The sequence below is a fragment of the Geotrypetes seraphini genome, chromosome 11 (genome assembly GCF_902459505.1).
Source record: "Geotrypetes seraphini chromosome 11, aGeoSer1.1, whole genome shotgun sequence".
NCBI classification, from domain to species: domain Eukaryota; kingdom Metazoa; phylum Chordata; class Amphibia; order Gymnophiona; family Dermophiidae; genus Geotrypetes; species Geotrypetes seraphini.
Window position 1 is genome coordinate 56,214,410 of NC_047094.1, and position 25,457 is coordinate 56,239,866.

At 42.3% G+C, this 25,457-nt stretch overlaps 1 protein-coding gene across 1 annotated transcript in view; it reads right to left on the bottom strand.

The window, feature by feature from the left end:
* The window catches only part of XPO6 (exportin 6), a 231,999-nt gene that overhangs the window by 57,982 nt on the left and 148,560 nt on the right, over positions 1-25,457 (bottom strand). Inside the window, 2 exon segments of the mRNA XM_033963538.1 lie at positions 16,779-16,923; positions 18,640-18,732. Of these exon segments, the coding sequence (XP_033819429.1) occupies positions 16,779-16,923; positions 18,640-18,732 (238 nt within the window).

Genomic DNA, 25,457 nt, shown 5'->3' on the forward strand with positions numbered 1-25,457 from the left:
TCTGTGGGGTGAAATGCCGATAACCTAACCTCTTGATTGACATAAAATGCTGAAACGACCTTTGATAAGAAAGAGGGCACCGCATGCAAGGTCACTCCCGATTCCGTGATCGTGAGAATATTTTCTGCACGATAGTACCTGCAATTCTGAAACTCTACTGGCAGATGTAATTACCACCAAGAATGCTTTGACCGAAAGATCCATGAGGGAGGCTTCTTGTAAGGGCTTATATGGAACATTGCTGAGACCTTCTAAGACTATATTAAGATTCTAGGGCAGGAGCGGGTCTTGAATTGTCAACCGTAGTCTCAGGGCACCCTACAAGAACTTGTGTCTGGATGGGCCGCTAGCGAAGCACTCTTCTCTCAGCCCTGGAAGCATGATATCTCTGCTACTTGAACTTTAAGGAACACCACTGTCAATCCCTTGTCAAGGCCCTCTTGGAGGAATGCCAGCACCATGAGATTGCTGCATTGCTCGGCTCTTAACTTTTCTCTTCTGCACCATTGCTGAAACGTCTCCCATGCCTTAGCATACGCTGAAACAGTTGTTGGCTTTTTGGCTCTAAGGAGAGTAGCAAGGATTGCTTCTGAATATCCTGGGGAAGGTGTGGCTCACTGGTAGAGCTGCTGCCTCTTTACTCAGAGGTTGTGAGATCAAATCCCAGTGCTGTTCCTTGTGACCCTGGGCAACTCACTTAATCTTCCAGTGCCCACCACTTTGAATGTCAAAGCCACAAAAAGGCAATATACAAGTCCCCATTCCCTTTTTTTTAAATTAGCGCTGTAAGACCAAAGTGTCCCAGATCTTCTAAGGTAGGGGTAGGGAACTCCGGTCCTCGAGAGCCGTATTCCAGTCAGGTGTTCAGGATTTCCCCAATGAATATGCATGAGATCTATTTGCATGCACTGCTTTCAATGCCTATTCATTGGGGAAATCCTGAAAACCTGACTGGACTATGGCTCTTGAGGACCGGAGTTCCCTACCCTTGTTCTAGGGTAATCAGCTCCTGTAAGAGCAAGTCTGGATGTACCTGGAATCTGAGACTTTGTTCCTTCTGTAGTCATATGAGATCCACATACCACAAGCGCCTGGGCCAAACTGGTGCTACAAGAACTACCATTCCCAAGTGATTTGCTATTTGGTGGATCACCCAGCCTATAGTGGGCCAGGGGTGGGGAATGAGTAGCCCGGTCTCTGACCATGGTTGAACCAGGGCATCTAGCCTTATACTTCCAGGTTTGCATCTTTGGCTGAAGAACCTTTTTGTTCTTTGCAGTTGCCATGAGGTCGAATGTTGGATGACCCCCAACATCTAACAAAGGCCTGAAATACTTTCAGGGACAACGACCACTCTCCCGGGTCTAATGTCTATCTGCTGAGATAATCCGCTTGAATATTGTCCACCCAACCACATGCATCGCAGAGATAGCCTGCAGTTGTGTTTCTGCCCAACAGAACAATGCTTTCACTTCCTGCCAGAGCAGAGCGCTCCTTCCTGATGACTTAGGCCACTGCAGTAGCATTGTTGGAGAAAACTGACTGCTTTGCCCTCTAGCAAAGACTGCAGTTGATACAGCACCAGACGAACAGCTCATAGTTCCAGCCTGTTGAAAGATCACTTTCGCTGAGATGGAGTCCATTGTCCTTGAACTGGATGACGGTTGCAATGAGCCCCCAGCAGAAAAAGCTGGCATCCATTGTAAGGATGACCCAGGAATCGATCCATAGTGGGATTCCCTTCACTAGAAACTGTGGGTGGAGACACCAACTCATGCTGCGTCTGGCTGCTGCTATCCAGGGGAGTAAAACTTGCAGGGAGTCTCTCTGAGGCGATCAGTGAGAAAACAAGTTGTCCTGGAAGGGGCGCATGTGCTCTTTCACCCAAGACACCACTCCTATTGTGGCTGCCATTGATCCAAGGTCTTGAAGGCAATGCCATGCAGCAGGCGCTGGCTTGGCAAACAGGTTTGTAATTTGACCACAAAGAGGTGTTGAGTAATGGGAAGAAAATCTCCACTGGAATATCTTACCTGCTGGCACTCAAACTTGGGAAAAGGTAAAGCTTGAACTTTAGTAGGTTATTTCATTGTCCTCTTACTTTTTAGTTCAGTATGAACTTTGAGGACTTTCTAAAGAGATCAGACTCCAAAGATGACCCTTGAGGTGAGGAATGCTGGCCTAGTGCCTAACCCTCAGTAAGCCTGGTTCTAAGAGAGAGGTTGTAGAGGCTCAGAATTAAAGATAGTTTTCACAGCAACCTGTGAACAACTGTCTGCCTCTGCCTATCCACCCCTGGCTCATATACTATTCTTAAATTACCCTCCACATTTCTCTAGCTGCTTTTAATAAGGACAATCTACACAAACCTGAAACGCCTAACCCCCAAAACCTCTCACCAGATCTGGAAACTCACCCTTTTCCCCCACACCTGAAGAGGTACTGAGGGAGGATCTGCTCTGTTAAGGAGTAAAACAAATCCATTGGAATATCTTTGCCTGCTGGCATTCAAACTTGGGAAAGGTAAACTTGGGTTTCAGTAGGTTATATCATTGTAGTTCTCTTTTTTAGCTCAGCAAAATCAGTTAGGCAATAGTGTAGCCTCTAGAGCAGCGGTCTCAAACTCGCGGCCCCCCAGGGACTATTTTGCAGCCCACCGTCTGTCCTCTCCACAAGTTTTCCGATTGTGGAGAGGACAATCGCGTACAGTGCCTGAGTCCTTTGGTCTACACACTTGATGTTGAAAAAAAGGCGTCTTTTTCAACATCAAGTGTGTAGACCAAAGGACTCAGGCACTACACACTGCAAATAAAATCAATTTAAAAAGCTTATCCTTCCGGCTTCCTGATGTAGCATAGCGAAACACAGACTGTGTAGGAGCCGTGAACTGACCTTTTCAGATAAGTGGTCTACTGTTAAACAACTTTTGTAGAGCCATAACATTTGCCACTCCAGTAGAAGCAAGTATCCTTGCTCCATGCAATGTGTTATGATTAAAATTCAAGCACCTTTCCAGCGACATTGTACTGCTGCTGTGGTGCCTTGGTGAAGAGCTTATGAGCACATTTAAATATTTAAAAGCCTTTAAATGTTATATTAAGATACTATTTGAGAACCTTGCCTAGCATTGATGAGAGGGTTTTTTTTGTGTTTTGTTCTATTTTGAAAGTATTGTCCCCTCAAGTGGACTGTAATTTAAAAATCCTCGGTCTGTTTGAATCAAAGATGGATGCAAGGCAGAAAATGAAGACAGAGAGAAAAACAGTCAAAGGACAAGAAGGCCCTGGAAACAGTTAAAAGCACAGAAAAATAAAGTCACCAGCCAACAAAGGTAGGGAAAATGATTTTATTTTCAATATAGTGATTGAAATGTGTCAGTTTTCATAAAGGAAAGATATTAAACTTTAAATGTGAGGGCTGCAGAAAAAATAGGGTACTTGGAGGACCGCAGAAAAAATAGTTAATGACAATTTTGCATAATGTAAAATTCTTTATAGTTTATAAATCTTTCCTTTAACTGTTAAAGGAAAGATTTATAAACTATAAAGAGTTTTACCTTATGCAAAGTTGTAATTTCTTTAATAAGACATTAACTATTTTTTCTGCGGCCCTCCAAGTACCTACAAATCCAAAATGTGGCCCCACTAAGGGTATGAGTTTGAGATCACTGCTCTAGAATCTCTGTTAGGGTTTAATACAAAACAGTGTTTTAGCCTAGATTAATGTTTTAGGTTGCATTTCAGGGCATAATATCAGATTAGGGCACAAATAGCTGTTGGGGAAAGACTCTGGTGTTAATCTAATTTCATCTCGTCCACCCCAAGGCACAGCTTTGTGATTTATAGGCTCTTCAGCCAACCAAGAATAGGACATTACTTTGGTAGGATTTTTTCTGCCCTTTTTCTTTATTCTTCCAGGTGTAAGTACTTCTGCATCACAGTATGGCTGGGAAACATCGCATCACCAAAGCTGCTGCTCAGGTTCCCAACTTCTGTCTCTGTGCAGACAGAAAATGTTACCCAGGCAGAAGGAGTGGTTCCATGTGCAAGCTGTCTTCAGCTTGAATCTCTCATGAAGAAGTAAAGGAACTGAGAGAGGAGGTAGCAAGCTTGAGAAACATCCGTGAGAATGAGAGATACATCGATGAAATGATTCATGAGGCGTCAAAGATTTCCAGCAGTCGGGAAGAAGAGGCTGTGCTGAGGGAAGACAGTTAGACTCAGATTATGGAACACTGCAATATTGGTACTGTGACTCCCCCTGCCCTTGAACTGAAGAACCTGGAAGTGGAGATAAAAGCATCCCAAGGAGAGGAAGGCCCAAAGCCTGAAATCCCCAAAATTACTGGATCCATGACCACTAGGAGGTGTAAGGTAGTGGTAGTTGGTGATTCCCTTCTGAGGGGTACAGAAGCATCTATCTACAGACCAAACATGTTACGAGAGGTATGCTGTCTGCCTGGTGCCAAAATCCAATATGTTACAGAGAGCTTGCTGAGACTCATCAAGCCTGATGACTATTATCCGATGCCGCTCATCCACGTTGGTATTAACAATGATACTGCCAGGTACCCCTGCGAACATATCAAAAGTGACTTTGTGGTTCTGGGAGAGAAGGTGACGCAGTCAGGTGCGGAGGTAGTATTCTCATCCATCCTCCCTGTTGGGGAGGTCAGAGAAGCTCGCATCTTGCAGATGAATGCATGGCTACGTGGGTGGTGTAGTTGAAAGCATTTTGGCTATCTGAACCATGGATTGATTTTCTAAGGGCTGGTGTGAATCTATCAAAGAAGGGAAGAAGTGTCTTCGGCAGCAGGCTGGCTAATCTACTGAAGAGAGCTTTAAACTAGAAATGATGGGGCAGGATGATCTAAGCCCCAAGATGAGTATAAGCCCTCAGGTAAGTAAATCACTTAATACCTCTACATGGATGGGAAAAGGGGGCAATGTCTGGAAAGCAGTATAAACTAATGCTCGAAGAATGGGAAACAAGATTTTGGATATAGAAGCTGTGATGGAAGATGAGTTGGATATAGAGATGATCAAGGAGATGTAGTTCACGGAGAAACATGACTGGAATGTATTTATACAGGGCTATAATCTGTTCAGGAAAGACAGGGTAGGAAGAAAAGGAGGGGGAGTAGCGTTATATGTTAAAGATCATATTAAAGCCACACAATTGCAGGTTCTGTAGGGCAAGGAAGATGCACTGTGAATCAATTTGGAAAGAAGGAATATATTTATATTGGTGTGCTATATAGGCCTCAATCACAGATGGAAGAAGTGAACAGAGATTTAATAGTAGACATTTAGAATATATCAAAAAAGGGAAAGTTTTATTAATAGGTGATTTTAACATGCCGGATGTTGATTGGGGTATCCCTATTGCAGGGTCTTCTAGAAGTAGGGAGATCTGGATTCTTTACAAGGAGAACTGTTCCAGCAGTTGGTAATGGAACCCACATGGGATGGAGTCATACTGGACTTAGTGCTTACAAACGGGGAAAGTGTTTCCGATATTACTGTGGGTGATTATCTGGCATCCAGTGATCACTGCATGGTACAGTTTAATATTAAGAAGGTAGAGAGAGGGCTAATTCAAAAGCAAAGGTTCTAGACTTTAAAAAACTAACTTTGCTCGGATGGAGGATTAGATCAAGGAATTGTTGTTTGGATGGGAATGTCTGGAAGGAGAAGAAATGCAGTGGGCAAAACTGAAAGGAGTAATTGCAAGAATGACAAACCAGTCAGCACGGTTTTAGCAAAGGCAGATCGTGTTTGACGAACTTGCTGCACTTCTTTGAGGGAGTAAACAGACAGATAGACAAGGGCAATCCGGTCGACATTGTATATCTGGATTTTCAGAAGGCATTCGACAAGGTTCCGCATGAACGACTACTTTGGAAAATTGCAAGCCATGGAATTGAGGGTGAAATACTCACGTGGATTAACAACTGGCTGGAGCATAGGAAACAGAGAGTGGGGGTAAATGGACAATACTCGGACTAGAAGAGCGTCACCAGTGGGGTGCCGCAGGGCTCGGTGCTTGGACCCGTGCTCTTTAGCAGGCCCCTCTCGCACACGAAACACTCATTTATTCACCTTTCCCTCCCTAAAAGGCTGCCTCTATAAGAGATTCATTGATAGAACCCTAGCATTCCAAGCGGGCAAATGGAACAATTGCCTAACTGACCTCATCTCCAACTCCCCGCCTTATCACCTGTTCAGGAAGTCACTAAAAACCTTCCTCTTCGACAAATTCCGCTAACTCTGCCTTCCCTCCTTCCCTGCTCCCTCCCTACCTCGATATGACCCTCTTACCCAATCTCAGTTTTGATCTAAAGGCCCCTCAGGCCTCCATAGCATATGCCTTTTCACGGCCTTATATTCAACAACGCTGTAAATGTAACACCGTTATAATTTGTAACATCGCTGTAAATGTACAGCCTCTTCTTAGCACATGCCTTTTCACTGCCATATATGCAACATCGCTGTAATTGTAAAAACGCTGTAATATGTAACTTCACTGTAAATGTATGTAACTTCGCTGTTAATTTTCACTGCCATTTATGTAACATCGCTGTAAATGTAACAACGCTGTAAATGTAACTTCGCTGTAAATGTACAGTCTCTTCTATTGTTAACCGCATAGAACTTCCATGGTATTGCGGTATACAAGAATAAAGTTATTATTATTATTATTATTATTATTAAATGATCTGGACATAGGTACGACGAGCGAGGTGATTAAATTTGCGGATGATACGAAGTTATTCAGAGTAGTAAAGATGCAGGGGGATTGAGAAGATCTGCAACGTGACATAATCAAGCTCGAGGAATGGGTATCAACATGGCAGATGAGGTTCAACTTGGATAAATGTAAAAGTGATGCATGTCGGTAACAAAAATCTCATGCACGAATACAGGATGTCCGGGGCGGTACTTGGAGAGACCTCCTAGGAAAGGAACTTGGGGAGTTCTGATCGACAAGTCGATGAAGCCGTCCACACAATGTGTGGCGGCAGCAACAAGGGCAAACAGAATGCTAGGAATGATAAAGAAGGGGATCACGAACAGATCAGAGAAGGTTATCATGCCGCTGTACCGGGCCATGGTACGCCCTCACCTGGAGTACTGCATCCAGCACTGGTCGCCGTACATGAAAAAGGACATGGTATTACTTGAAAGGGTCCACAGAAGAGCGACGAAGATGGTTAAGGGGCTGGAGGAGTTGCCGTACAGCAAAAGATTAGAGAAACTGGGCCTCTTCTCCCTCGAACAGAGGAGATTGAGAGAGGACATGATCGAAACATTCAAGGTACTGAAGGGGATAGACTTAGTAGATAAGGACAGGTTGTTCACCCTCTCCAAGGTAGGGAGAACAAGAGGGCACTCTCTAAAGTTGAAAGGGGATAGATTCCGTACAAACATAAGGAGAGTGGTAGAAAGTTGGAACGCTCTTCCAGAGGCTGTTATAGGGGAAAACAACCTCCAAGGATTCAAGACAAAGTTAGACAAGTTTCTGCTGAGCAAGAACGTGCGCTGGTAGGGCTAGTCTCAGTTAGGGTGCTGGTCTTAGAGGGCTGCCGCGTGATCGGACTGCTGGGCATGATGGACCACTGGTCTGACTCAGCAGTGGCAATTCTTATGTTCTTTTGTGAGGCAAGTATGTAAAAGCAAGAAGAAAAGAAGGTCACTTTGGCTCTCAAAAGTAGTAGCTGAGAAGGTAAGGAATAAGAGGTTAGCTTTCATTAATTGCAAAAGATCACAGAAAGCGGAAGACAGCGAAAATATCTGGAAAAGTTAAGAGAGGCTGGTCATGTAGTCAGGAAAACAAAGATGCAAATGGAAGAAAAAAAAAATAGCTGACATTGTAAAACAGGGAGAAAAGACATTTTTTTAGATACATTAGTGATAGGAAGAAGTGCAAAAGTGGCTTTGTGAGACTCAAAAGGTGAAAGGGAGAAATATGAAGAAGCTGATAAAGAAAAGGCTGAATTGCTTAACAAATATTTTTGCTCTGTGTTCATAGCTGAAGCGCCGGGAGTGGGACCACAGAAGACAAATAGGGATGGAGAAGTGGTAGACCCTGATCAATTTTCAGAGGGTTGCATTCATGAGGAGCAAACTAAAATAAAAGTAGACAAAGCAATGGGGCTGGTTGGTGCATATCCAAGGGTGTTGAAGGAACTTAGGGAAGTTCTGGTGGCTCCGTGGACTGACCTTTTCAATGAGTCTCTAGAGTCGGGAGTGGTACCGGAGGACTGGAGAAGGGCAAATGTGGAACCTCTTCACAAAAGTGGAAGTAAGAAAGAAGTAGGGAATTAAAGGCCAGTAAGTCTGACTTCTGTAGTAAGCAAATTAATGGAAACACTTTTAAAACAGAGCATGGTGAAGTTTCATGGTAGGTCTTGTCAGACAAATCTGATCAATTTCTTTGATTGGGTGACCAGAGAATTGGATAGAGGATGTGCGCTAGATGTGGTGATTTAGATTTTAGCAAAGCCTTTGACAGTGTTCCACACAGACATCTAATAAATAAACTGAGTGCCATCAGGATGGGTCCCAAAGTGACAGGCTGGGTCAAGAACTGGTTGAGGAAGATGACAGACTAGTGATCAACAGAGATTGCTCTGAGGAAAGGGATGTTACCAGTGGTATGCCTCAAGGTTCTGTTCTTGGGCCTGTTCTTTTTAACATTTTTATAAATGATATTGCTGAAGGGCTGTAGGGTAAGATTTTCCTCTTTGCGGATGATACCAAAATCTGCAATAGAGTAGACACCCAGGAAGGTGTGAACAACATGAAGAAATACCTGGCAAAGTTTGAAGAATGGTTTGAAATTTGGCAGCTAAAATTTAATGCTAAGAAATGCAAGGTCATGCATTTGAACTGCAAAAACTTGAGGGAGCAGTACAGTTTAGAGGGTGAAGAACTTATGTGCACGATAGAAGAGTGGGACTTGGGTGTGATTGTATGTAATGATTGTAAGGTGGCCAAACAGGTTGAAAAGGTAATGGCAAAAGCTAGAAGGAAGCTAGGGTGTATAGTGGGAGTGGGGAAAAAAGGAGGTATTGATATGCCTGTATAAGACTCTGGTGAGATCTCATTTAGAATATTGGGTACAATTCTGGAGGCCGCTACTAAAATGATGCGTGATCTTCGTCATAAGGCATATGGGGACAGACTTAAAGATCTCAATCTGTATACTTTGAAAGAAAGATGGGAGAGGGGAGATACAATCGAGACATTTTATTACCTACGTGATGTAAATGCGCACAAGTCGAGTCTATTTCATTTGAAAGGAAGCTCTGAAATGAGAAGGCATAAGATGAAGTTAAGAGGTGAGAGGCTCAGGAGTAATACAAGAACATAAGAATTGTCGCTGCTGGGTCAGACCAGTGGTCCATCATGCCCAGCAGTCCGCTCACGCTCATAGACCAGCACCCTAACCAAGACTAACCCTACCAGCGCCCATTCTTGTTCAGCAGGAACTTGTCTAACATTGTCTTGAATCCCTGGAGGGTATTTTCCCCTATGACAGACTCTGGAAGAGCATTCCAGTTTTCTACCACTCTCTGGGTAAAGAAGAACTTCCTTACATTCGTACGGAATCTATCCCCTTTCAACTTTAGAGAGTGCCTTCTCGTTCTCTCTACCTTGGAGAGGGTGAACAACCTGTCCTTATCTACTAAGTCTATCCCCTTCAGTACCTTGAATGTTTTGATCATGTCCCCTCTGTTCGAGGCAGAAGAGGCCCAGTTTCTCTAATCTTTCGCTGTACGGCAGCTCCTCCAACCCTTAACCATCTTAGTCGCTGTTCTCTGGACCCTTTCGAGTAGTACCGTGTCCTTCTTCATGTACGGCAACCAGTGCTGGATGCAGTACTCCAGGTGAAGGTGCACCATGGCCCGGTACAGCAGCATGATAACCTTCTCTGATCTGTTCATGATCCCCTTCTTTATCATTCCTAGCATTCTGTTCACCCTTTTTGCCGCTGACGCGCATTGCGTGGATAGCTTCATCGACTTGTCGACCAGTAGTCACAAATCTCTTTCCTGGGGGTCTCTCCAAGTATTACCCCGGACATCCTGTATTAGTGTATAAGATTTTCATTACCGACATGCATCACCCTACATTTATCCACATTAAACCTCATCTGCCATGTTGCGGCCCATTTCTCTAGCGTGTTTATGTCACGTTGCAGATGTTCGCAATCCTGCGTCTTCACTACTCTGAATAAGTTCGTATCGTCCGCAAATTTAATCAACTCACTCATCGTACCAATTTCCAGATCGTTTATAAAGATGTTAAAGAGCACGGGTCCAAGCACCGAGCCCTGTGGCACCGCACTGGTGACGCTCTTCCAGTCCGAGTATTGTCCATTTACCCCCACTCTCTGTTTCCTAAGCTCCAGCCAGTTTTTAATCCATGTGAGTATTTCACCCTCGATTCCATGGCTCGCAATTTTCCGAAGTAGTCGTTCATGTGGAATCTTGTCCAACTCCTTCTGAAAATCCAGATATACAATGTCGACTGGATCGCCCTTGTCTATCTGTCTGTTTACTCCCTGAAAGAAGTGCAGCAAGTTCATCAAACACGATCTGCCTTTGCTAAAACCGTGCTGACTGGTCCTCATCAGCCCATGTCCGTCAAGGTGATCAATGATGCTGTCCTTTATTAGTGACTCTACCATCTTTCCCGGTACCGAGGTCAGACTCGCAGGTCTGTAGTTTCCCGGATCTCCCCTCAAACCTTTCTTGAAGATCGGCATAAGATTCGCCACCTTCCAGTCTTCCGGAATCTTTCCCGATTTGATCGACAGATTGGCTATTAGTTGAAGCAGTTCTGCTATGGTCCCTTTCAGTTTCTTGATGACCCTCGGATGGATGCCATTCGGTCCCGGAGATTTATAGCTCTTAAGCCTCTAAAATCTGCCTACACAACTCCTCTCGATTGACCGTCAATCCTGTCAGCTTTCCGTCTTCATTTCCAGCATATAGCCTGATGGGTTCCGGTATGCTGTGTACATCTTCTTCGGTAAATATCAAGTTCAAGTTTATCAAGTTTATTAGCAAAATTTGATTAATCGCCTATTATAATCACTAAGCGATGTACAAAACAAAAATATAGTAAAGTAAAAAGAGGTTCACAATTTAACAACAAACTTTTAACTTGAACAAACATATAGATGGGAAGGGAAGGATAAAAGTTACAATTTTCGATTGGGGTAGAATAGTGGAAATAACAATAGGTAATGGGAGGTAAAACCTCAGCAATTATGAACATGCCATGCTTTAAACATTGAAGGCATCTCTAAATAAATTAAGATTTAAAAAATTTTTTAAATATTAAAATATCTTTTTCATTACGAATGTATTGGGGAAGGGCGTTCCACCATAGGGGACCCGTCACAGAAAAAATGTCAGCCCTTCTTGTACCAATGATTTTCAAAGAAGGAACTGAGAGAAGATTCTGGTTAGTAGAACGAAGTGAGCGTTGTGTATTATAAGGAATCAAGAGTCTAGATATGAATTGGAGTTCATCAGAGGCTAAAGTTTTAAAGATGAGTAGCATTATTTTAAATGTGATTCTATGACTAATAGGCAGCCAATGAGAATCTATTAACAGCGGAGAAACATGATCGTATTTCCTGGCATTGTATATTAACTTTATTGCAGTGTTTTGAATCAATTGTAATCTCCTTTTTTCTTTCAGTGATATATTAAGAAAGAGAGCATTGCAGTAATCGAGTTTCGATATTACTAATGAATGGATTAGTATTGTGATAGATTTAGGGGTCAGAAATTTGGATATCGATCTAATACAACGTAATTTAAAAAAACAGTTTTTAACAGTAAGAGAAATATGATCATGGTAAGTAAGTTTTTCATCAATTAGTACGCCAAGGATTTTAACTGAAGGAACTAAATTTAGTGTGGTGTTATTAAGGATAAATGGGTTTGACAAAGTTATATCTTTCCTCCAAGTAAATAATACAGCTTTAGTCTTCTTTATGTTAAGAGCCAATTTGTTTGTATTGAGCCAAGAATGAATTATTTCTAATTTGTGATTGATGGATTTGATTTCTTTATCACATTTGGGATCCAAGGGATGTATAAGTTGAACGTCATCTGCGTATGCGAATGGGGTAAAGCCTATGGATTGACAAATGCTTAACAGTGGAGAAAGAAATATGTTAAACAGAAGAGGAGATAAGATGGATCCTTGAGGGATACCAAATGTAGAAGAATAAGTTTTAGACATTTCATTTTTAAACTTAACAGAAGAGGTGCGATCAGCGAGATATGAAGTTAACCAATTTAGGACATTATCTGTTATGCCTATTGATTCCAATCTTTGTAACAATAAGTCGTGATCTATGGTGTCGAACGCTGCTGAGATATCTAAAGAGAACAGGATGACGGATTTGTGATGGTCTAAATGATATTGAATATTTGAAGTTAGCCCTATTAGAGAATATTCTGTGTTGTGGAATTTTCTGAACCCTGTTTGGTTTGGATGTAATGCATTTGTGCTCTCTATGAAATCAGAGAGTTGATTAAATATGAGTTTCTCTGTAAGTTTTCCCAAGAATGGCAGATTAGCTATTGGCCGATAATTAGTTGGATCATTTATGCTGATATTGTGATCTTTGATGATGGGGGATGGTTGCGGTTTTCCAAAGGGGGGGAACGGTAGCTGTTATTAGACTCTTCTGAATTAGTGAGTGAATGAATGGTCCAAAATGAGAGATATATTTTTTTACAGACGCAAAAAATGTGTTCAGTTTGTCGGCAATTGCTTTGTCCTCTTTTAGCGTTCCCTTTATTCCATGGTCATCCAACGGTCCCACTGCTTCCTTTGCGGGTTGTTTCCCCTTAATATATCGAAAGAACGGCTTGAAGTTCTTCGCCTTCTTCGTTATTTTTTCCTTGTAGTCTCTTTTGGCCTCTTTTACTGCCTTATGACACCTGCGTTGATGTTGTTTGTGCTTGTTCCAGTTTTTGTCCGTTTTTGACCTTTTCCATTCCTTAAACAAAGTCTTCTTGTCTCTGATCGCTTCCTTCACCTCTATAGTGAGCCACGCTGGTTCTTTGTTCTTTTTCCTCTTGGATTCCTTGTTGATACGCGGTATATATAGATTTTGCGCCTCAGTGACTGTGTCCTTAAAAAGGGACCAAGCTTGCTCTAGCGTTTTTACAGTGCTTATCCTCTTCTTAATCTTCTTCCCTACCATGAGTCTCATCCCTTCGTAATTCCCTTTTCGGAAGTTCGGTGCCGTGGCTGTCGTTTTGGACTGATGTTTTTCCCCTGCATCAAGATCAAAGCGGATCATATTGTGATTGCTGCTTCCCAGCGTCCCTTCTACTTCTACATCTTGTGCCGATCCTCGCAGGCCATTTAGAATTAAGTCCAGAATTGCATTTCCTCTAGTATTTTCCTTGAGAAGTTGTTCCAGGAAGAAATCGCCTACAGCATCCAAGAACTTGGTCTCTCTAATGCAGCCGGAGGTGCCTAGGTTCCAGTCTATTCCTGGATAGTTGAAGTCACCCATGATAACTGTGTTGCCTCCCTTGCAGTTGCGTTTAATCTTGTCTGTCATTTCTCCGTCAATTTCTTCGGACTGCCCTGGGCCATTTGGTTTTTATCTGCCATCACATTTCTATGTTTCTATTCTGCTTTCTCAGCAAAATCAGTTTAGACAATAGAGTAGCCTTTTAGAGTCTCTGTTAAGAGTTTTTAATATAAAAAGTGTTTAGTCTAGATTAGTATTTTAGGTTGTATTTTAGAGCATAAGATCAGATCAGGGAACAGATAGCAGTTGAGAAAAGTCTTTGTTTAGTGTTTAATTTCCACCCACTCACTCCTGGCCTGATTTATAGGCCCTTGAACCAATTAAAAGGCTAAAAGAACCCCCCCTCCCCCAAAGGCTGTCACAGTCTGTACTCACAGACCATGTGCTGGGAAAATGGCGATACTTCAGCTCATTTAAAGTGTCTCTGGACCTGGAAGGGTTGTATTTTTATTTTTAAATTCTTTATTCATTTTTAAAACTTACAATAAGTGTATGGGCAAATAAATACAATTTTAACTTAGATACAACACTTAATATTCTGCAATAATGTAATGTAATGTAATTTATTTCTTATAATCCAGTTTAGAACTTATCTCCCCCCTCCCCCTAATCAATAACAATCTTTAAACACAGAAAAACATATAATAGTCCCCATCCCCATATTCCTTACATTTATACAAAGACCAAAATCTATCCCCCCCTTCCCCAACCTTGGACATGCATAATTAAGCCACTAGTTAGCTACCACACCGAGATCTTCGGGTTGCCAGTTAGACTTTAGTTGTACTGATCCTTTACCCTCCGGACTGTAACGCAGAAAAGGGGGGGGGACACACAAAACTGCAGCTGGCACTCTGAGCACCCCGCTGCTATTGATGCCTAACAGCCCGCGCTCAAGTTCCTGATTAAGTCAAAGAAGCGAGCAAGTGCTGAGGGTCTGGAATCCTAAGCTCCACAAATCTTCAAGCAGGCTGGCTGTACAGGTCCCTGAAGGATATACTTGCCAGCAACATCTGCTCTTCTCCAAGCAGGAAAAACAGTCCCTTAAAATCCACGAAAAAGACACCGCAAAACACAGAAATAAAAGGAGCAGATCAGAGAGACACCTTCATGCTTTCACAAGAAAGAACTGAAGGGGGCAGCAGAGACTATAAAGGAGGAAGAGTTGAAATGCCGTGATTGACATCTTTTGCAGTATGCTTGTGAGCACAGATAGATAACCCTATGGTTTAGCATACTATCCCTATTGAACTGGATCAAGGAAATAATATCCTCTCTATCCCAAGCCCCAAAATAAATAAGATCAATCTCTGAAAATGAGAACTAAAAATCTAAGAAAGCATGACAACAATTTTGAGAATCTTTCTATCTATTTTAACAATAAACATATGTCCCTATGAGGCAGAGATAACTAGTAAGATTACTAGATGGCTTGGAACTTTTGCCATTGAGGACCATCCCCAGAACTAGTATCCCTTCGCTTCAGCAAAGCCTGATCAAAAAGAAGTTTCTGCCAGTAATCACAGTGTGGAGGATCATGGCATCCCATTTAACACAAATTTTTTTTTTTTACCCAAGACCAAAGTTTTCCTTATAAATAAGCCTGGTCCTTCAAGAAGCTCATGGAGTCTCCCATCACCATAGAAAAGCAAACCCACTGAGCTCAATGGGGGACCAACTGTACATATTTGAGTAACAGTATTCCATAGCTGTCTCCAAAAAAGGTACACCTTGGATATACCCAGAACATATGATCCAAGGTAGTCTGAGGAGTATTACATGTGGAGCAACTGCCATGCATTTGCAACCCAGCCTTGAAGGCCCTCCATGGCAAAATATGAGTACAAAGGATAAATCTGTACTCCCTCTTCCTTAAAATTATGTTGGTAGATATAGGAGGGATATCTTTAATATATTTTCAGAGGATATCATTTGTAACCTGGGAATCCAAATATTTGGACCAATCTGCAGGTTTATCAATTGTATCTATGGGAAAAGATCCAACAGCAACTGACAAAAATAGGTAAAAGGCACTCTCACATCTTCCCGCAATCTAAGACACTGCTCCAGAGCTTGGGCTAGACCCACCCGCAAAATCTTGTCATCTAGACTCTGATAGTATGTAAAAAGATAATCAGATGGTAAATCTTACAGTGAATGAAGCACTTCATAAGAAAATAGCTTCCCGTGATGGTCCATCGTATCCCCCACCCACTGTAAGTCACAGGTAAACTACAATTTAATAGTGTTGCCTTGTAAGGGCAACAAGGTGTGATCAATGGGAGAATTTTTTTTATACGCTTTTTTTTTTTTTAATCAATTGCTAGCAGGTGTGCTGTTAACTGAAGGGAAGAAATAAAAGGGAGAAAGGCTGAGCAAGAACAAAAGCATATTTAATCTTGGGAGACCATCCCAGATGACACCTACCTTCTTAAAAAGTGCAGACACAATGTCCCTGGCCACCCTGAAAGTACTATAATCACTGAGTAAGATTTACCTTGAGACACATATGTAATCTGCCTTTTAAATTCAAAATATCATCAATTATCAAGGGTCAATGGAACCAGCTTATAGTTGTCCTAGTGCTTGACTCTACTGGTCTATGAAATAAGTATGCTATACTAGAACTCCTTCCTCTTTCAGGGTACAGTAGTAGATAAAGAAAAGAGGGAGCCCTATCTTTTTGTTAGGCAGATGGACCACACTACCTGCCAATAGGTTGAGTCCCAGTTATTTTTGATCTTTACCACCATCAGGTGAACACGGACAATAGTGTTCAGGAGCATATCAGAGTTTAGCTACAAAATATAGCAATGGGTGCAGCGGGCTCAACTAACAATAAACTGTTAATTGCAGATGAGCACAGAAAATCTGAATTTGTTTTTTGGGGAAAAGTCTGTTAAAGCTCTTGTCTATGGCTTGGGGCAGTATAAGATATTGTATTGATTCTGTATTGATACGCTGTCGAGTGCTGTAAAATATGGCTGATATGAAGAAATCTTTTAAATAAATAAATAAATATGGGTTCTGGACTTGTATAGATGAAACATTAAATCCCTAAAAAGACTGATGGCCATGTCAACATTTAGCCTGCTAAGTAACCGTGGGGCTCTTGGTTCCTCCTCCTCACCCTGGTCACTGTTGGAGAAGATTAATCAGCTCTCTGAGTGTGCATGAAGCTCTACCTTTCAGAAACTTACCTTGGAGCTGATGAGTGGCATGATGGCTTCCATGGCACTAGAGAGGAGTGAGATAAATTGTTGGGGATTCTGCCTATGAACCTCATTGTAAAACTGTGCTAACCAATGAGAGTATGCTTGTAGCGTTGCCAGTGCCTGAGCATGCCTAATGAAAGGAAGACAGAAAGAATTACAAAGATAATACTACATCACACAGAATGCTACCCGTGAAATTCAACAAAAATCAAAACCAAAAGGTCAAACTGAGGGACTTAAAGCTTGGTTAAAAATTTTTAAATTTGTTATGGGAGCATCATATTAAAACAGACACCTTGTTTTAAAGGGGATTATGGAGGTACAATGAGAGAGAGAGAGAGAAAAAAAAAAAAGAATACTGGTAAATGAAGTAGCCTTGAACTAATGTCCAAGAACTTCATCTGACTCAGACCAGTGCTATAATCCTAGATCCTTACTGGCAATTTTATTTTAAAAAAACACATTTTCTTGTGTATGCAGTATGATTATCACCTGAGGGGAATTCATTCTGAAGAGTCCTATAAGCCAGTGTTTCTCAACTTGGTCAAGGAGTACCCCCTTGCCAGTCAGGTTTTCAAGATATCTACAATGAATATGCATGAAATACATTTGCATATAATGGAGGCAGTGTATGCGAATCAAGTTTATGCAAATTCAACATGGTCTGTGGCTCCCCTTCCTGCTTTTCATCTGCATGGTCCACCTGGGCGGAAACAGGAAGTCATTGGAGACATACCATGGCAGACGGAAAGCAGGAAGGGGAGCTGCGGACCATGTTGCAAATCACTGCCGAGGTCGGCAGATTTTACAGTGTGACGGCGACATCAGACCAGCTGGGCCCTGAGAAGGGGAAGTTCCGGAAGCACTGCTGTGAGCCACTTTTTCAGCGTGACGGCGATTTTGGACCGTGCAGACAGAAGAGGGAGGACATGCTGGGCCCAGGAAACCTCCTGAACTAACTGGTTCTTTGTTTGTTTTTAAGTAGTAAGGGGAAGGGTATTAAAAGCAGTGCCAGATTGGGTGTGGGGGGAAGAGCTTGAGAGATGCTCATATTTAACACACACAATGTTGTCAGACTGCTAACAGAAGAACAAGAGTTGATATCGCATCCAAGCCCAGACAGCATGTCAGGATTGTTACAGTGGCAATGCTAGCATCTTCAGATTATTAGTCTGGTTATTTCATAGTTCCATTTAGCTTCCTTTTTTATTTTTAGATTTAAAGCATTAGAATAGTGGGAAGAAACTGAAATGGGTTATTTTCTTTTTGTCCATGTTTAAAAAAAAGTTTAAAAAATGTTTTTAATGTTTTTGAACATATATGAAATAAAAAGCCTATAGTACACTTATCCTACAGACAGGTAACCCTTTAAAAAATATTTGTTTAGTTCATTATTTGTTTACAATACAGTATTTTCATATTAGGTGTGTGGGGCTGATGGGGCATTGTGATAAAGATTAGCAGAGTAGTAATTCCAATTTACTTAAATTTATAAAGGTTGTGATGGTGGCTAAGCTGAAGGGCTCTCAAACTCTTCTCAGGAAAGAAATCAGAATTGAACTGAAAGTAGAGAGGAATTCATGACTAGTAGCCAAAAAAATTGCAAAAATTGAACAAATCAGATCCTGCTTACATCCAAGGATTACAGCAATTCAACTATCTGAGAGAGAGCTTTCATTGTCCAATAAGGTCTTTGATCATGAAAGGCAAAATTTTTATCAAGCAGTCTGAAACAGCAACGTTTTAGTGAAGCAGTATAACATCTAGATCTCTGTGATGACAAGCTTTTTGATCAGATTACTGTACTACTTTTCTTTTTATTCAGTTTTCCTAATTTCATACTTACACATCAGTGAGGTCTGGTTTTAGTACAGATGGAACAGCAGTTTCAATGTTGAATAATTTGATTTGAGAGCCATACAGAGTGACTTTCACCAACCTGTTGGAAGAGGTAAAAATCAGATATTACCATTTCACATCTATAAATCATAGAAGATTATGCAAGGAAATGGAGACAGAACTACCAGCAACTGATTACACACTCTGCTTTTGAGTTAAGAAGTTTAGTTTCCTGTAGCAAGTGCCCTAACATGAACTGTAATGACTCCGGCAATTGGACAGTTTGCCCATGGATCTCTAGTCACCTTCCTTCAAAGATAAGCTCTTGATCAGCCAATTGTACAGACCGGGAAACACATGTACAGTACTCTGTCTGCATAGCTGCATATCTATAATAGCTAGAGATTTTGTGAAATGTGGCACAAATATTAGACTTTACAGCAGAATGTGATACCAGTAATGTAGTCTAAACATCTCATGTGATGGTGGTATCTGTGTGAAAAGGGAATTTATTTAAAATTTTTTTAGCTACATCCACAGTTCTGAGCGGGAATACAATCCCTATTCTCTTTCCTCTGGTCTACGAGTTCAGTTATAAGAGGGTGATGAGCTCCTTGGTAAATACTTTAAATCTTGGTACTCTGAGATTCTGCCAGATACTTGTGACCTGGATTGGACACTTTTGGAAGCAGGATATTGGATTAGATGGACCATCAATCCGCCCCAGTATGAATTTGTGTGAGCTCTGTCTTGCACAGAACGTCTCACAAGTATTAACTCTGATGAGCTAATAAGTTATGTGGAAGAAAGCAGAGTATTCTGAAATACATTTATCAAAAGAAAATATAAAATATGAGTGCCCCATACTCAGAGATGAGGAGTTCGTTCTACTACTACTGGTCTCCCTTTTGAGTAGATTCTACCACAACTGAATGATATGGTAGCTGTTGCTTCTCAAATTCAGCAGTCTTCTGGGCCCTCTACATTAATTTTTCTTCATAGAAAGGGAGTCAATCACATTTCTATTTGTGCATCCCAAAGAAGCTTGTAAATAGGAATTGTCATGACTTCTGGGATGGAGGGATGTGGACTAAAATTGAGGAACTGGAGTATGTCTAACATTTTACCCTAAATTTTTCTTCCTCCAACTGAAATGGAGGGCCTTCAAGGCTGGGTTGCAAATGCATGGCAGAATGAAAAAAGCCTTTATTAGAGAAAAACTGAGAGAAAGAGTGAGAGAAGAGGCAAATCAAGCATAAAAACTTTTTTTTTTAAAAAATGGAACTACCAAATGAAGACATATTGCTAGTAGAGGTAAAGAATGACACGGGGACTGATACCAGAAGGGTGGGGGCAGAGACAAACTTTGTCCCTGTGTTATTCTCTAAAAACATGAGACTAGTAGCAATATATAAAAACTTAATACATCTTAGACAATTCCTCATATTGAGAACCCGGGTATTACAGCTGGGTGCAACGTTCATTCTGAGATATCCCTGTAAATGTATGATTGTTTTTCAAGGGAATACATATGTCTTTTTCAAACCTCAGCAGTTAACAAAATTTATTTCTGCTAAAGAGCAAATTTAGTATTCCTGAGAGATTCCCTACCTCAAACCTGCTCAGTAAGGTATAATTCTAGAGCCCAATTAGCCACTTCTTTATTTTCCTCTGTATATCTCAATTAGTAAAAAGTTCAGTGAATTCACAGCTTTCTCCCCCCCCCTTAATTGAGGACTAACTATACAAACCAGTATATTTGATTTCTGGGTTTAATTTCATACCTTTGAATATATGGAAGAGTGTTTCCTCATACAATTGTTTTATTTGATGTAATTTGTTTTGCCATGTTCTTATACATTTTTTGTTATTCAAGGATGTTAAATCTGGTATTGTATTATTGCTTGTTTTTGACTAATATTTTGTCAAAAGGAAAAAATGAAAATAAAGATTAAAAAACCCCAAACAACTGCAGAATCTGATTTGGATTTCAGTAAACATTTATGTCTTATCTGCCATCTGCAACGTCCTTCCATCACGTGCCTAGCTGCTCAAGCATCTTTATTGTTACTGCAGAAGATTAATTTATCATTGCTAGCTAGAGAATGACAAGGGGAAAAAAATTTGTCTCCGTTATTGCGAGCTCAGCCCCATTCCTGTCTCAGTGAGCTTGATCCTCGTTCCTGTCCCGTCCCCACTCTTGCGAGTTCAGTCCCTGTTTCCATGCCACCCCGCAAATCATCTGAACCCATTCGCACAAGCTCAAATAGTTTTATATTGAACTTATTTTATTAAAGTATAAAAAGAAACAATATTCTATACAATTGTCATTTTTTAAATCAAAGTTCTGGCTGCTAAACTAGAGGAAAAGATTTTCAGCTGGCAGGGCTATGTTTATAAATGTTTATCAACACAACTAATATACTATTTTATCCTAAAGCAAAAAAAAAAAAAAAGAAAAAAGAAAAGAAATAGAAATATTTTTTCTACCTTTGTTGTCTGGTTTCTGCTTTCCTCATCTTGTCATTCTAATCCTTCCATCATCTGTCTGCCTTCTCTCTGCCTCTTCCATATGGTATCTGCTCTGTTACTTTGCCTCTCCTTTCCATCTCCCTTGACATCATCGGCATCACAGAAACATGGTGGATCAAGGAAAATGTCTGGGACACTGTGCTACCAGGATACAAGCTATACCACAGAGACAGAGTGGCTCAAAAAGGTGGGGGCATTGCCCTATATGTCAAAGAACAAATTGAGTCTACAAGAGAGAACACGCCAGAATCAAACAATAAGGTAGAGTCTCTATGAGCCAAAATTCTGGGAACAAATGGAACAGAAACGAAGATCAGCATCTACTACCGACCCCCAGGGCAGTCTGAAGAAATTGATGGAGAAATGACGGACAAGATTAAACGAACTGCAAAGGAGGATCGACTGGAACATAGGCACCTTCGGCTGCGGTAGGGAGACCAAGTTCCTGGATGCTATAGGCAATTGCTTCCTGGAATAACTTGTCAAGGAAAATACGAGAGGAAACGCAGTTCTGGACTTAATTCTAAATGGACTACGAGGACCGGTGCAAGGTATAGAAGTAGAGGGGACGCCGGGAACCAGTGATCTTATGATCCGCTTCGACCTAGACACAGGGACGAAACAGCAATCCAGAACAACGGCCACGGCACTGAACTTCCGAAAAGGGAATTACAAAGGGATGAGACTCATGGTGGGGAAGAAGGTCAAGAAGAGGATAAGCAATGTAAAGATGCTAGAGCAAGCATGGTCCATTTTTAAGGACACAGTCACCAAGGTGCAAAATCTATATATACTGTGTATCAACAAGAGATCCAAGAAGAAAAAGAACAAGGAACCGGTGTGGCTCACTGTAGCGGTGAAGGAAGCGATCAGGGACAAGAAGACTTCGTTTAAGGAATGAAAAAGGTCAAAAATGGACAAAAACTGGAAAAAGCACAAACAGCATCAAGGCAGGTGTCATAAGGTGGTAAGAGGGGCCAAAAGAGACTACGAGAAAAAAATAGCCAAGGAGGCAAAAAACTTCAAGCCGTTCTTTCGATATATTAAGGGGAAACGACCTGTGAAGGAAGCGGTGGGGTCGTTGAATGACCAAGGAATGAAGAGAGTGCTAAAGGAGGACAAAGCCACTGCCGACAAACTGAACACATTTTTTGCGTCTGTGTTTACCGAAGAGGATATACGCAACATACCGGAAGCCGACAGGCTATACATGAGAAATGAAGATGGGAAACTGACAGGGTTGACGCTCAGTCTAGAAGAGGTATGCCGGCAGATTGATAAGCTTAAAAATGATAAATCCCCAGGACTGGATGGCATCCATCCGAGGGTAATCAAGGAACTGAAAGGGACTATAGCTGAACTGCTTCAACTGATAGCCAATCTGTTGATCAAATCGGGAAGTATTCTGGAAGACTGGAAAGTGGAGAATGTTACACCGATCTTCAAGAAAGGTGCGAGGGGTGATCCAGGAAACTACAGACCGGTGAGTCTGACCTTGGTACGGGGAAAGATGGTAGAGGCTCTGATAAAGGACCGCATCATAGAGCAGCTTGATGGACATGATCTGATAAAGACCAGCCAGCATGGCTTCAGCAGAGGAAGATCTTGCTTGACGAACTTGCTGCAGTTCTTCGAGGGAGTAAACAGACGGATAGACAAGGGTGACCTGGTTGACACTGTATATCTGGAATTTCAGAAGACTTTCGACAAGGTTCCGCATGAATGACTACTTCCCCCTCCCCATTCGTGGTTTCAGTAATCGCAATTTCACATATTTGCGATTTTTTGGGGAGGGGGAAAAAAGAAAAAAAACATCCTTAAGTCTTCCCCCCGGCATCCTGGCCTTACCTGGTGGTCTAGTGGGTTTTCAGGGCAGGAGCGATCTTCCTACGCTCCTGCCCCGTGCAGATCGCCATTAGGAAATAGCTGTAGGGAGTTACCATCGTAGTCTCGAGAGACTACGGGAACTCAAAGCAGCCATTTCCTAGGAAGATTGCGTAGGAAGATTGCTCCTGCCCCGAAAGCCCGCTAGACCACCAGGTAAGGCCTGGAAGGCGGGAGGGAGGTGGGGGTGGGTCAGAGCCAGATATTCGCGGTTTTTCGCCATTCGCGGTCCGGCTCTGCCTCTATCCCCCACGAATCCGGAGGGAGAAGTGTACTTTGAAAAATTGCGAGACATGCAATCGAGGGTGAAATACTCACATGGATTAAAAATTGGCTGGCGGATAGGAAACAGAGAATGTGAGTAAATGGACAATACTCAGACAAGGAAAAGCCAGTGGAGTGCTGCAGGGTTCGGTGCTTGGACTCGTGCTCTTCAACATATTTATAAACGATCTGGATATTGGTACGACGAGTGAGGTGATTAAATTTGCGGACGATACAAAGTTATTCAGAGTAGTGAAGACGCAGGAGGATTGCGAACATCTGCAATGTGACATAAACATGCTAGAGAAATGGACCGCGACATGGCAGATGAGGTTTAATAGAATAAGTGTAGGGTGATGCGTGTCGGTAACAAAAATCTTTATACACGAATACAGGATGTCTGGGGCAGTACTTGGAGACACCCCCCAGGAAAGAGACTTGGGAGTACTGGTTGACAAGTCGATGAAGCTGTCAGTGCTATGCGCGGCAGCAGTGAAAAGGGCAAACAGAATGCTAGGAATGATTAAGAAGGGGATCACAAACAGTTTGGAGAAGGTTATCATGCAGCTGTACCAGGCCATGGCACGCCCTCACCTGGAATTCTGCGTCCAGCACTGGTCGCCGTACATCAGGGGTGTCAAAGTCCCTCCTCAAGGGCCGCAATCCAGTGGGTTTTCAGGATTTTCCCAATGAATATGCATGAGATCTATCAGCATACAATGAAAGCAGTGCATGCAAATAGATTTCATGCATATTCATTGGGGAATTCTGAAAACCCGACTGGATTGTGGCCCTCGAGGAGGGACTTTGACAGACCTGCCGTACATGAAGAAGGACACAGTATTAGAGCGACTAAAATGGTAAAGGGGCTGGAGGAGTTGCCGTACAGTGAAAGATTAGAGAAACAGGTCCTCTTGTCTCTTGAAAAGAGGAGACTGAGAGGGAACATGATAGAAACATTCAAGATACTGAAGGGAATAGACTTAGTAGATAAAAGACAGGTTGTTCACTCTCTCCAAGGCAAGGAGAATGAGAGGGCACTCTCAAAAGTTAAAAGGGGATAGATTCTGTACAAACGTCAGGAAGTTATTCTTCACCCAGAGAGTGGTGGAAAACTGGAATGCTCTTACGGAGGCTGTTATAGGGGAAAACACCCTCTAGGGATTTAAGACAAAGTTAGACAAGTTCCTGTTGAACCGGAGTGTATGCAGGTAGGGCTGGTCTCACGGCACTGGTCCTTGACCTGGGGGCCACCGCAAGAGCAGACTGCTGGGCATGATGGACCACTGGTCTGACCCAGCAGCAGCAAATTCTTATGTTCTCTCCCTCCAACCCCCCCACACCATTGGTCTGGCACCCCCATCTTCTTCCCTCTGCACCCCCCATAATCTGGCATCTCTGTCTTCTTCCCTTCTGTCTTTCCCTTCCTCCCCCAGGTGGTTTCTAGCATCTCTCTCCTCCTTCCTCCCCTCAAATCTGGTATCTGTCTCCCCAATCCAGCATGTAACCTCTTTCCATCCAATATGTGCTCCCCTCTCTCTCTCTCCTCCCCAATTCCCTTCAGCGTCTGTTCTATTCTCTCCCCTCCCCACTTTCCTTTAATGTCTTCTCTCCTCTCTCTCCTACCCACTAACATGTAGCGTCTTCTCCTCTCTCCTACCCACTAACATGCAGTATCTGCTCCTCCCTCCCCTCCCCCTCCTTCCAGTATGTTCCTCTCTCTCCCCTACCCATTTCCATGCAGCGTCTTCTAACCATTTCCCTTCAGCGTCTGTTCCTCTTTCCCCTCCCCCTCTCTTTACACTTCCCTTCAGCGCCCTTTGCACGGTCCAGCAACCCCCTTCCGATTTCCACGGTCCAGGCATTTCCCTCCTCCTTTCCCCTCACCTTTGCTGGCGATTTTCATTATTTTTGTCTCCAGCTGCCCGAGCCTTTCATCAAGTCACGTGCAGATGTCCAAAACTTCTCCTGACCCAACTTTCTGTTTCTGGTTGCATCATAAGAGACATTTTAAGCAGCCGCACACGACTTGTTTAAAAGCTTTTGCTGTTCTGAGACAAAATCGCAAGGTAATGGGAAGGGAGGGAAAGAAGGGAAAGAGATGCCTGGACAGCGGCGATCGGGAGGAAGGGGGCTGCTGGACTG